At 41.3% G+C, this 12,681-nt stretch overlaps 1 protein-coding gene across 1 annotated transcript in view; it reads right to left on the bottom strand.

Annotated features, from left to right (window-relative positions):
* Nucleotides 1–12,430, bottom strand: part of rasal2 (RAS protein activator like 2) — a 202,652-nt gene extending 190,222 nt beyond the window's left edge. The window contains exon 1 of the mRNA XM_084339500.1: nucleotides 12,064–12,430. Coding sequence (XP_084195626.1) covers nucleotides 12,064–12,199 — 136 coding nt within the window. The 5' untranslated portion in view covers nucleotides 12,200–12,430. The remainder of the gene's footprint in view (nucleotides 1–12,063) is intronic.
* Nucleotides 12,431–12,681: the final 251 nt, after the last annotated feature.

Genomic DNA, 12,681 nt, shown 5'->3' with positions numbered 1-12,681 from the left:
TAAAGTGAATAGTTGACTGTGGAGGTTAGCTCACGGAGGTCTCATGCACTAGACCAGGGGTGTCAAACTCGTTTTCACAGAGGGCCACATCAGCATTATGGTTGCCCTCAAAGGGCCAAAGACCGTATAAATGTTAATGTAATGTAAAATAAATGTAGCTAATCATTTACATATTGTTAAACATGTTGTTTCTGTATTTATTACTTATTCAAGTTACACATATTGCATAGATGTAAAAAATATATGTTAGCTTATATTATTTTAACAAATAATTTTAGTTTATCAGAACCCCATATTACTCCATCAATCAATGATCAAACCATTCAAGTAAATAACAAAGAAGAATACCATCAAATACAAGCTATGACATTAAGTTTAAGTTTGTTCAAAACCTTCTTGTCACAGTCAAGAGGGGCAGAACTAACAATTGAGCTGCAAAGAACACGTGGGACAGATGTAGCAGATGTTACAAAAACAAATGGCTGCACACAACCTTGCAGAGGCCATACATCCAACTAATGGAAGATAGTTTAATTAACTTTAATTAACAGATTGCAGAATGGGTACAGTAACAGTACAGCTCAATACACACAATTGTTAAGAGGATGCAGACCAGAGAAAGACTTTCGTCTTGTTTACATCAGGGTCCCCCATTTTCAATTTGTAATGAAATTGCTATTATGTGTCTGCATGAACACACAACTGTAACTGTACTCAAAAATAACAAAATAAGGGTCGTCTCAGTTCACAACTATATTGGTCAAATGTTGGGTGGGACTTGTTTGCATCCCTACAGCTTCTTATTCAATTGAGCGAGATGCTCGGTTATGTCACACAGCCAGTTTGCATCCGACAGTTCAGATAATATTTCTTCAACCCTTTGTTACCTATTCCGCCTGGATCTTTTTTGTATTTTGGGCTGTAAAATTGTCAAAGAATGTCTGAGGAGTAAGTGCTTTTGGCTTTTTTCCTTTGTTACTTCATCAATACCTCAGATGTTCAACATACATGTATATGTAAGAATGTGTAATAACTAAGGCTGTCAAAGTTAAAGCTTTATTAATGCATTAACCCACAATTCTTTTAACGCCACTATTTTTTAACGCAAGATTAATGTTTAAAAAAATGATAATAAAAAAAAAAAAAATCATATATATTCATATAGGGCTCAACTTGGCCCTATATTTTGTTTTCAGAGCTGTCATGGATGAAAAGCCAGCTTCACACAGATATGTGGTGCTGAATGGTATCAACACCTTAACTGCTGCATCATGAGATACTTGGTACTCAGCACCACACTCTGAAACTAGCTCTCCAGGTGGTATCAGATGAGATTTCAATGAGTTCTTCCAAGAGTTTGGATGGAGATGTGTCAGGAAGCTTTGTCTCAATGTTGTCTGTAAAGTATTTTTTTATCCAGAGTAACTTGGTGATCCTTTTCTGTGTTTTATTAAATAATGATTTTCAGATTTTGAGAAATGGTCAAACTTATCCAAATATGGCAACAGATAGCACTTTAGTGATAATTTTCTGTAATCCAAAAAAGAAAAAATGTATCTCAAGGCCCCCCCTGAGAAACACTGCACTAGACTATTGCCGGAGCTTGTTGACATGGGTCTGGAAGGGGGAGGAGCAGTGCGCAGCAGCAGCAGCTGTGTGCCTGAGAAAGAAGTCAGCGAGTGAGAACTCCGCTGAGAATTGGATCATGTTTTTCACGCGTGTCTTCGATCGGTTTTCACGATCGGCGAAAATAAAGCATTATCGGAATTCACCGATCTCATATTTATACTGATTATCGGCCGATACCGATCGCTGGCCGATCGATCGGGGCATCCCTAATAATGTATATTATAGTATATAGTACTCATTACCTTTATTTCTTAAGCTTAGCATTGTATTTTATTCGTATTACTTTTTATCATGTCTATTCTATTTTATTATCTATTCTATTTTATTATTAGTATTTTTGCACAATCAAGGCGGGCATGGCCACCTTCATTTCACTACATGTCTCGTGTATGTGACAAATAAAACTCTTAAATCTAGATAATACAATTAGGTGGATCTATGGTATGGTATGTAATAATAATAATAATAATAATAATAATAATAATTTAAAAAAAAACGAATGAACACAACCAAGGCTATACACAAGCGCTTAGAGTAGGCCTGGGAGTTGTGGATCTCATTTACATGAGCAGTGGTCCAACTACATTTGCATCTGCCCGGGCACATGATGAGTGAAAATGACGAGCACAAAGATCCTTCTCTTTAGTTCCAGGTTTGCTTAAGACCTACCAGGAGGTGGTCGGTAATGAAACGGTGCCAGCGAAGCCCAGAGAGCTTATATGTCCGTAGATGCTTGATGTAGGATGGGCTGAGAACAGCACACATTACCACACCATTAACTTCGAGAAATGAAGAGGGGGAAAAAACGTCCCTAGGAGAACAAGGGTGAGAGAAATCATTAGCACTCGATACCACTAGAGCAAAAGCAACAGCGCAGCAGCCATAAAGACTAACTTCACAGAGGCTGCTTGCCGAGTGTGGATTTGTTAATAAACCAGAAGACTTCATGGTAGATGGTCGCATTTAGCTAACTATGAGTCTATATGGCACTCTTTAGGCTGGAGTTTACGTCGGTGAGTGTGTCTCTCCAGCCTAAAGAGTGCCATATAGACTCATTATTCTACATCATGATATAGGCCTAGGCATCAGATTTCCACAGAAATCGTAAAATATTACACTTTACTGTACACTTGTGTATATTTTTACTGTATATTTTATATTAGAATGTATATAACATAGGAAATGTATATCCCGGACTGTATTTTACTCTTAGGCTTATTTTTATTCTTATTTGTGACTTTGTTTTTGTCTACCTAAATGTTTACCGTTTACTGTGAGCGATCTGTAGTGCCAAATTTCCCTCGGGATGAATAAAGTATTTCTATTCTATTCTATTAAAACGGATAGCTACTAGGAACAAAACTGGCAGCAAACCAGGGTCCCAGAACCAGACATAGCGACCAAAAAAATTAAAGAACCCCCCCCAGGAAATACAGTCCCTCGTCAGCACTTCAGGGCTGTGTTTCCGGTGTCCTCGCCCGTCTCTTCCCAGGCTCTCTCGCCTCTCCTCCACCCCTGTGACGGAGCGCAGCGGCTCCACTCCGTAGGAACAAATGACACAGGGCTGCTGGGCTTCATTCCTCGCCACTTTGTCATCTTTTTTCAGCCCCCGGCCTGCCGGAAACCAGGAGCAAGAGCCCCATGCTCGGTCCCAGTCTAAAAATAGTTCCTTGCCATAAAAAGGGCAATAAATCAGCACATGGATAACAGTGCGTGTGTGTGTGTGGGGAGGGGGCTTCAGTGGGGCATGGCCTTGGAAGAATTCCCTGTAAAAAATCTCCAGAAATCTGACTGAGCTCTCACGCCTACGGCTCGGACAACACTTCAGGACACGAGTTCTGAATTTCCAGAATCTAAGACAACTAGTTCAATCGCTCATTGCGTGGTGGGCGGTCGTTAAGAATCTAATAGGGCTGTGCCTAGAAGAAATTCTTACCTCCGACTAATCGATTCCCTCGACAAATCTGTCGAATTCAAGTTTTCCCACATGCAGTAATGCAGAAGGATCCCTTTAAATCTAGTGCTTACCGGATAATTTTTCAGGAAATAACCCAATTCAGCACAAAACTTCACTAATCAACTAACAAAGTCTGTCGACTGATTAATCAGTTAATCGACTGTGGAGGGGGCAGCGCACACGTCTCCAGCCCACCATGGGGACGGACAGTGGTTCACATAATGGAGGAATGTGTCACAGTGTCCTCGTCCCTCATCTAGGGAAAGTCACAAATCTTCTGGCCTGGTGCTTTTGCGCACAACCGGCAGTGGCCCGAAATAGACAAAAGCTTATTTTTGAACGGCGGCAGGTTAGCTTCTTGTTTTGTTTGGAAGAGGATATCCTGTCCCAGACCCCCTGTCCTGATTACAGCATAGCCTGGAGCGAGCAGGGGTGTGGGACCAGGCAGGGACCTTTCCATTTCCTACTCTGCACTGCCCTCTCCCATTGTCAACCGGGCGGGTAAGAGGTTTAACAGACCCAACAAACGGGGAACCATTATGACCTTCTTGGTGTAACCTTTGGTATGGCGATATAATGTTGACTTTGGATTTAAGAAGAAAAGAAATCACGAGAATGGGAGCTTGTGTCACCACCACCAGTATGCTAAATGTAATGGATATATAACCATCGAGACAGGTGCCTTTACAGGTGCAAATACGCCTACAGAAGCCAACCGCTCACCATCTGTGATCCAACCAATAGGAGTTTGGAATTCTCAGGGGGGGGTTATCGATGTGTGACAGACCATTGCGTCTGCCATCCATTCCAAAGGTTGTTTAAATATGTATTTTATTCATTATTAATAATGTGTGTTTTGAGTAGAGGGGATATTTAAAAAGGGGCACGCCAACATTATGGGAAATGCTCGTACCGTCTTCTCCAGTGTCGGACAAGAAGATAGATACCAATTTCCTCTCTGTGCGTTCAGTAGAAAGCTATCTGGCTGCAAGCTAGCATAGCTTAGCACAAATTAATGGAAGCGGATACAGACCAGCTAACTTAGCTGTTGGCCAAAATCACCTCTCCCAGGGTTTTAAGCTAGGCTAGCAGCCGGGTAGCTTTCTACTGAACGCACAGAGAGGAAATTGGTATATCTTCTTGTCTGACTCTGGAGAAGACGGTAAGTACATTTCCCATAATGTTAGCGTGTTCCTTTAAGTGTTGTGAAGCCCGTCCTGCCCACTGGACAGACTTGAGGCGAGCCGTCCTGTGTCCTGCACTCCTGACTCTCCTCCTCAGCGGTATTTTCAGCAGCCACTTACTTCTGCCTCGGCTCTCCCTGGGCAGCCTAGCGGGCGCACAGCAGGGCAGTGATGTGTGATCGACAACCTGTTATCAAGTCATTTTACCAGTCATGCGAAACTGGCCCACATAAATATCTGCCAAAGAGGAAACACTTATTGGCAGTTGTAAATCGACATGTGATGAATATTCAGTGCCATGGGTAATGAGGACGAATTGTATTGAATTAATGTAGGCCTATGTATGTGTCATTAATCTTGTCAGTACTTTATAGCCTGCAGTAAAAAAAATCATTGATTCAGAAGCAGTTGTACAGAGTGTGAAATGTGCATTTGAATTATTGGCATATTGTATTAAAAAAGGAACACATTTTTTTACATTACAATTATCGTTTTCTCCAGTGTCAGACAAGAAGATGGATACCAATTTTCTCTCTGTGCCTTCAGTAGAGCTATCCAGCTGCGAGCTAGCCTAGCACAGCACAAATGAATGGAAGCTCCTTTAAAGATGACACAGAGGTCAAGAACTCGACCTCCTACATCGTCTCACTCGGCCTTCCTACTATATCAATAAGGTGAAAGATACAGAGCAAAGTGGTCCGCCCTCAAAAGACAGCATCCATAGAGCATTTTAAAAATCCATTTAACGTTATTGCCCACCTGTCAAAAGCCAAGAATTGGATCTAGAACAGGATGCGTTCTTCCGGTGTTCTCAAGTAACACCTGGGATATCAGAATACATGTTGTCCCCATGCCAGCGTCCCAAGGCACAGAGTAGCAGAGAGAGACTATAGCCACTTGGCTTCGTACAATATGTATTACGTACATGACCCATCCAGTGACAAGTCAAGTTAAATGTTCATCATCTCTAAAAGACAAAATTCTGAGTAATAAAAGAACATGTCTTAATTGACAGGGGTCTTAAAGGGGCACTTCACCAAAGAAAAAAATAAAGCAATACTGATTTATTTTGTACATCATCTCACACACATCCAAACGAAACTGTTTTACACACATGCATTTAGTTTGACAGTTATGAGTAAATTATTTGAATGTGGCCACCAGCGATGTCATCAGGGGCATTGAATCCTTGTGTCTAGGGCTGTCTTAAATACTTCGAAGCTTCGTTCGATAGCACAAGCTACGAACATTAAAAAAAAATCGAAGTTTAAAAAAAAAACGATAAAAAAAAAGATAAATTCTTTTTTTCAACGATTTTTTTTTTCAATTTTTTTTTTACTTCGATTTGTGTGTGTGCATGTGCGTGTGTGTGAGAACTACCCATCCCAGTTAGGACAGCTGAATCCTGTCCAATCTTTCGCCGTCGACTAAAGACTCACTTCTTCAACCATTATCTGAAATGATTAAAAAGAAAAAGAAAAAAAAAATCTAACCGTGACTAACCTTACTGTCATGCACTTTTCCTAATAAACTAACCTACACTGTAACACGCAACACTTTGATAAACATTGTTACTCAGCTGTCTTGTGGTACAGAACTTGTAAGTCGCTTTGGATAAAAGCGTCAGCTAAATGAGTGTGTGTGTGTGTGTGTGTGTGTGTGTGTGTGTGTGTGTGTGCGCGCGCGCGCATGGGGCCATTGGGTGGGGCCGGGGGACAAATACACTGGAGGAAAGTAACCCAGCTCAGCACTGCCCAAATTATATCATCACTATTGCCTGTTTGAAGGATATCATCCTCAAATACATATACACCTACATGCCTTGTAGAATTCCACACATAAGAAAGAAAGATACTGGGATGAATAAACAAAATAGGAAATAAAATTTAGATAAGGTGCTACTGAGATGTTTTGGTGAGTTCTTTGTTTTTTTGTGGAAGTTGCCCTTCTTAAAAATGCATGAACATTCACTGATAATTGGTCTGTAGTGGAGTCTACAAGGTCTACATTGCCGGACCATGTAGAATCCGGACCTTGTAGACTGACATAATTCTGTGCATAGTTTAGTCTACACAGGCCATATTTCAAATAATCAAAATCTTACTTCATTCATCTTAAACATTCTTGATTTGGGGGATTGGTAGTTCCCATGAAATCTGAAGTTGTTCAAACGACAACAGCGATCCACCTTGAATTAAATCACACAGCCGAGTGAAACCTTGTTGGCTCAGTCACGAAAGGGGCTACTTAATTAATTAATCCAACCCACTTTATTTATAGAGCACATTTAAAAACAACAAAGTTTATGAAAGTGCTGTACAAGTCCCACAACATAAGATAAAAAATAAAAAAAATTATAATAATAATAAAAAATAAAATAATTTTTTTTCCCCGAAGCTTCGAATTAAAATCGAAGCTCGGCCCCGAAGCTTTGATTGCCAAAAAAAGCTTCGAAGGTCAGCCCTACTTGTGTCGTGTTAATTACAGCTCAATTAAATGACACGGTAGCAGTTCCTACAGGACATAGTTTCATGGAGCTGTAATTAACACTTTCAGTGCCACCAGGGGGCGCACGACTTAGTGCTTGAATGCCACCATCGGCGCCAATGTTAACGTTAATATTGCCTAATCTATGTTTTAAATTATGGCTATGTGTCTAATCTGCCCGTCGCTTATCAAAGAATCATTTTCCAGTCAGTGCTGTCAAGGCAGATTGGTTTTTTATCGCTTCATTTCCGTTAGAGCATTTTGAAAAGCACCCGTGCACCCGTTTTGAGGTAAAAAAAACAGCCCATTCTGTGATAATCGCCTTTTACTGGAATATTCCAGAACGTTGATATTTGTCGGCCTATTTATGAATCGTTTTCAAATAAACGCTAGATGATCAATAGTATACGTGCGCGCATGCACATTCGAGGCGCGCGCTGATAATAGCCGTTTTCATTTCCTCATGGATTTTACAGTGAAACCGCTGGAGCACATATCAGAAAAAAGCTTATATCTTCATCAAAACGAGTCTGATTATCCTAACACTGATAACATAGATTCCTTACCTGACATCAGATGGTATCCAACTGGTATATTCCAATTCCTGATCACCATTCGAAAAAATCAATAAGTGTATAGATCTAACGTGTATACAGGGAACAAAATAACTAGACGCCATTCGCCAAATGCGTGTAGATTTACCGTCTGGCGGCTAAAAACAATAGTCTGCCCGCCAGCTGGCGTGTAGTTCATATCGATACTCTTATTTTAAAAATCCTGTGCGGGTCTCATTGTCGCCCCAAGCGCAGCTCCAGTCATAATATCTGGGCTCCGGCAGCTAGCAACGTTCAGGTTCATATGATACTCTTATTTTGAAAAACCCTCTAGCAACTCCGCGAGTCATATGATATCCGCCCACTCCGTGTTTCACTTTCTTGAAAACAGAGCAGCAGCGTCAACACAGCAGCGTTAACACAGCAGTGCGCCTACAGACGCGAAATAAGTCTGTGATGTTTTTCTTCTTCTCACAACGAGTCCAATGCAGCTACATGCTTTGCACCGTCGCCATTCCTTTATGCCCACATCGCCCGAAATGAACGTTTATGTACCAATCACTACAACGTTAACGTAAGCTAACAAGCTAATCCTGATGATCAGACGAGGCAGAGCCACAGTGAACAGCACTGAGGAAAGGGAAATGGGGGGGGCACTCTTACTGAGGATGGACAGATAAGGTTGATATTCAAATATAAAAAAGTTTCAAGAGGAGTGGAAGTTTGAAGACAGACTACAATATGATGCAGGGGTGGTGAGTTGAAACAGTGTGTGTGTGTGTGTGTGTGTCCCGACCCCACTTCTATGTTTCAATAAATTTTTTGCATTTAAAACTATTAACGCTGACTCATTCCTTCAGTCCACTCAAAATTATGCTAATATTCCTTATGTTGTTTATGATATTAATTGAAAATAGCATATGAGAGTATTATATATAATAATAACACATGGCGATATACTAAAAAGCTATTTATAATTTTTGGCTAGTAAAAAATCTGCCCGGCTGGTAAATGGCTGGTAAGTCAAAAAGTTACGTTTGTTCCCTGCGTGTATACAGTAGAACTCATGCTTGCCGCGGCTCAGAGTCTCCAGAATGAACTCTGGTAACCCCGGCTGCATCAGTGGACTGGAAAATGTGGACTGGAATATTTTTTTCCCCCATCAATTTTCATTGAGTCCATTCCAAAATCCCTGATGTCATCTGGGAGACAATAGGGGGCGTTTTTTTCACATCTGATCGCCGGCAGCCCTTGGGTAGGCTAGGGTAGGCTCGCGTGATGCAATATGATTTCAGATCGCTTTAAAAAAAAATAATAATAATCCGAGAAATCTCGTGAGTGGCTTTCAACGTAACTATCGTAAACACGAGATTAGCCGTGAGTGGCACTCAAAGTGTTAACACAACACAAGGATTCAATGTCCCCGACCCATATTCAAACTAATTTACTCACAATAACTAAATGCATGCGTGTAAAACTGTTTTGTTTTTGGACTTGTGTGTGAGATGATGTACAAAATAAAACACACGGATTCAATGTCCCCGATGACATTATTTAAACTCACTCTCACTCAACGTTATAACACACTTAAATGTAAAAGCATGTTCTTTAGTCTAGGCTACTTTATTTCATAGATAATGACTGCTTGACTCGTCAATTGCACGATAGGCACACATGACACATCACAAGGGGGGTAAAAATTTGAAATCCTATACAGCCTTCCTCTTTCAGGTAGCCTTTTTACGATGACCTTTCTCTAGCTATAAATGCACTCTTGTCAACGCCACAATCCTTATTGAAAAAGACATATTGGCTAAATCCTAATCTACAGTGTGGGAACCTGGACACGCAGAGGTGGGACATTTGAAATGCAGCAACAAAATGATAGTTAGAGAGCTCTTTATTTAATAATTTATCTGTAACATTTTGTTTCCAAACGTATTGCACAAATGAATGCAATCACGCATTGATACCTTTAATATTATCTTTTACTTTTAATTTAATCCAATTTAAAAAAGCATTAAAAAACACTTATTGGCTTAGATCAAACTAACCAATTAATCTAAAGCCCTACACTTCACAGTAATAACTATTGGTTTACAACAACACATTCAGCATAAAACAAAACCAATCAACTGAAAAGGTCTATCTCTAGGTTGACTAAAAAGCAATCAGTCCACCAATTTGACTGAGATCGGCAGCCCTATGGGATTAAATCTGCAATTGTTGACAGTGACACTACTAGTTACTATTTTTAGCAGGGTAATTGCATGAACTGTGGGAAGTTGTTATCTGTAGAGGTCTGTCAATGCAAGGCAACCATGACAACCAGTGGTTCACAGTCAAGCTAATGCTGACGTCAAATTCAAGAAAACGGGCACACAGTGTTAAATCCTCTGCAGCTCATAACCTTAAGTACACATATCGTAACCAACTTTAGCTCTCACGTTTCTTATAAGCGAAGTATGGGGAGGGGGGGGCTCGGTCACGTTGGTCCATCTACATTCGAGATATTTTAACTTTGGATGGCAGTGACCAACACTGGTGCCAGTGCTGGAATCTTGGTCTCTGAGGTCATTCACAGAACAGTCTGCTTACATCACACCCCAACTGAGTCACTTCGTGTAGGCAGGAGGGAGGGTGGGGAGCAGTCGGGAAGAGGGGGCAAACATCCTGAGAGTTGTGTGTGTGTGTGTGTGTGTGTGTGAGACAGCAAGAGCTACCTACTGCTGGCTGGTTCCTCACAACAATCCCACTATTCACTGGACCTTCCCACCATTCCCAGAACCAGAACTGAAGCCTTGGCTGTCCAAAAGCTATAGCATAACCTGTGGGTTGAACACCATTAAAACAAGTGCACGCAAAAACAACTCGATTTCGTAGTTATCCGCACGTTAGTGGAACAAATAAACTGTAATATAGCCATACCCACTCCATACTTCTCCAGTGAAGGACAGGCTTTCCTTCCATGTGTACAGCCTGGTTTCTTAAACTATGGGTTCGGACCCAAAAGGGGCCACATATGTCTGTGATATGTTTCAATGAGCCTGGGTCACATGACACCAGTAGTAACATGCTTTTACATGTTTCAATGAGCCTGGGTCACATGTCAACAGTAGTAACATGCTTTTACATGTTTCAATGAGCCTGGATCACATGTCAACAGTAGTAACATGCTTTTACATGTTTCATCGAGTCTGGATCACATGTCAACAGTAGTAACATGCTTTTACATGTTTCATCGAGTCTGGGTCACATGACAACAGTAGTAACATGCTTTTACATGTTTCAATGAGCCTGGATCACATGTCAACAGTAGTAACATGCTTTTACATGTTTCATCGAGTCTGGATCACATGTCAACAGTAGTAACATGCTTTTACATGTTTCATCGAGTCTGGGTCACATGACAACAGTAGTAACATGCTTTTACATGTTTCAATGAGCCTGGGTCATATGACAACAGTAGTAACATGCTTTTTACATGTTTCAATGAGCCTGGGTCACATGTCAACAGTAGTAACATGCTTTTACATGTTTCAATGAGCCTTGGTCACCTGACAACGGTAGTATGTCTGTGATATGTTTCAATGAGCCTGGGTCACATGACAACGGTAGTAATATGTCTGTGATATGTTTCAATGAGCCTGGGTCACATGACAACAGTAGTAATATGTCTGTGATATGTTTCAATGAGCCTTGGTCCTACAAAGAGTCCCTGACTTGAAGACCCCATGATGTCAGCAACATGCCTCTCTCAATTAGAGAGTCTCTAGCCTATATTTTTACACCACTGAAGTCACCAAGTTCTCCGTACTACTCGACTATGGTCACCTGATTAAAAAAATCATAAATGTAAATATGTTTATTTCAACATCATTCTAGTATGATCTCAGGTTGCACCTTTTGAGGAAAGTATATGGAGTTTAAAGTTTAATTGTGTAGACTAAATAAGGTGCCATGTATATGAATTAATTAGCTACAATTACAAAGACACAACTTTCCTGTGATTGTTATGTACAGTCCACTCTAGTGCTTGAACACAGGAGCTAAAGTTTCACAAAAAGCCACCGGCGGTGACGCCACCATGACCTCGGCCTTGGCTTTTGGGCAAACTGTGTTACCTGGTTATAGAAACAGACCTCCACTGTGTACATCATTGTAAAAAAAAGTGATGTCCTGTTTTTGAAAGGTTCAACGCCTAACTCGTGTCTTAATCATGTTGAAATCCCGTAATCATCGCAAGTCTTACCATAAACACGAACCCAGCCTTGTTGCTGGCACAGCGTGTCCAGCAGAATCCGGTCCACCAGAGGCTCCATGGAGCTAAGTCCCCCGTGATGGTGAAGGGAATCCACGTCGCCTGCTGCCCCCGAGTCGGTCTCCATACTTGTGGGGGAAAAACCTTCTGCTAAGCCGGTCACTGGAGAAGCCCCACCCCAGCCCCAGCCCCCAGTCCCAATTCGTGGTTGACCCGAGGATATATACGACTTTCACAGTGTTTTCCTGATTAATCGGCTAAGAAAACACTTTTAAAAATAGGTTTATAATCCGTCATTGGGAGAGTTGATCTGTCTTGGCCACAGCTCCAGCTCCCCTGCTAGCTGCTGTGTAGCCGCTACTACTAGCTCGCTGCACTAGAGAGCCAGCAGCAGCAACAGTCTCGCTGGCAGCAGCAGGCTCGCGCTCGCTCCTCATTGTTTGAGTAGGGTATATCTGCAGAGCGAGAGAGACGCAAGCCCAACGTCTGGGCGGGGCTTCAGGGCTTGTACTCGGTTTCGCAACACGATGTTTACGAAACCAAAATAGACAGAATATACTATTGGAATTATATTATATACTCGTGATTTCCTGACTAGTTTGTTTTTAA

The sequence above is a fragment of the Notolepis coatsorum genome (assembly GCF_963971535.1).
Source record: "Notolepis coatsorum genome assembly, contig: SCAFFOLD_247, whole genome shotgun sequence".
Taxonomy (NCBI): domain Eukaryota; kingdom Metazoa; phylum Chordata; class Actinopteri; order Aulopiformes; family Paralepididae; genus Notolepis; species Notolepis coatsorum.
Note: the sequence above shows the minus strand (reverse complement) of the source record. Positions and strands in the feature narration are given on the sequence as shown.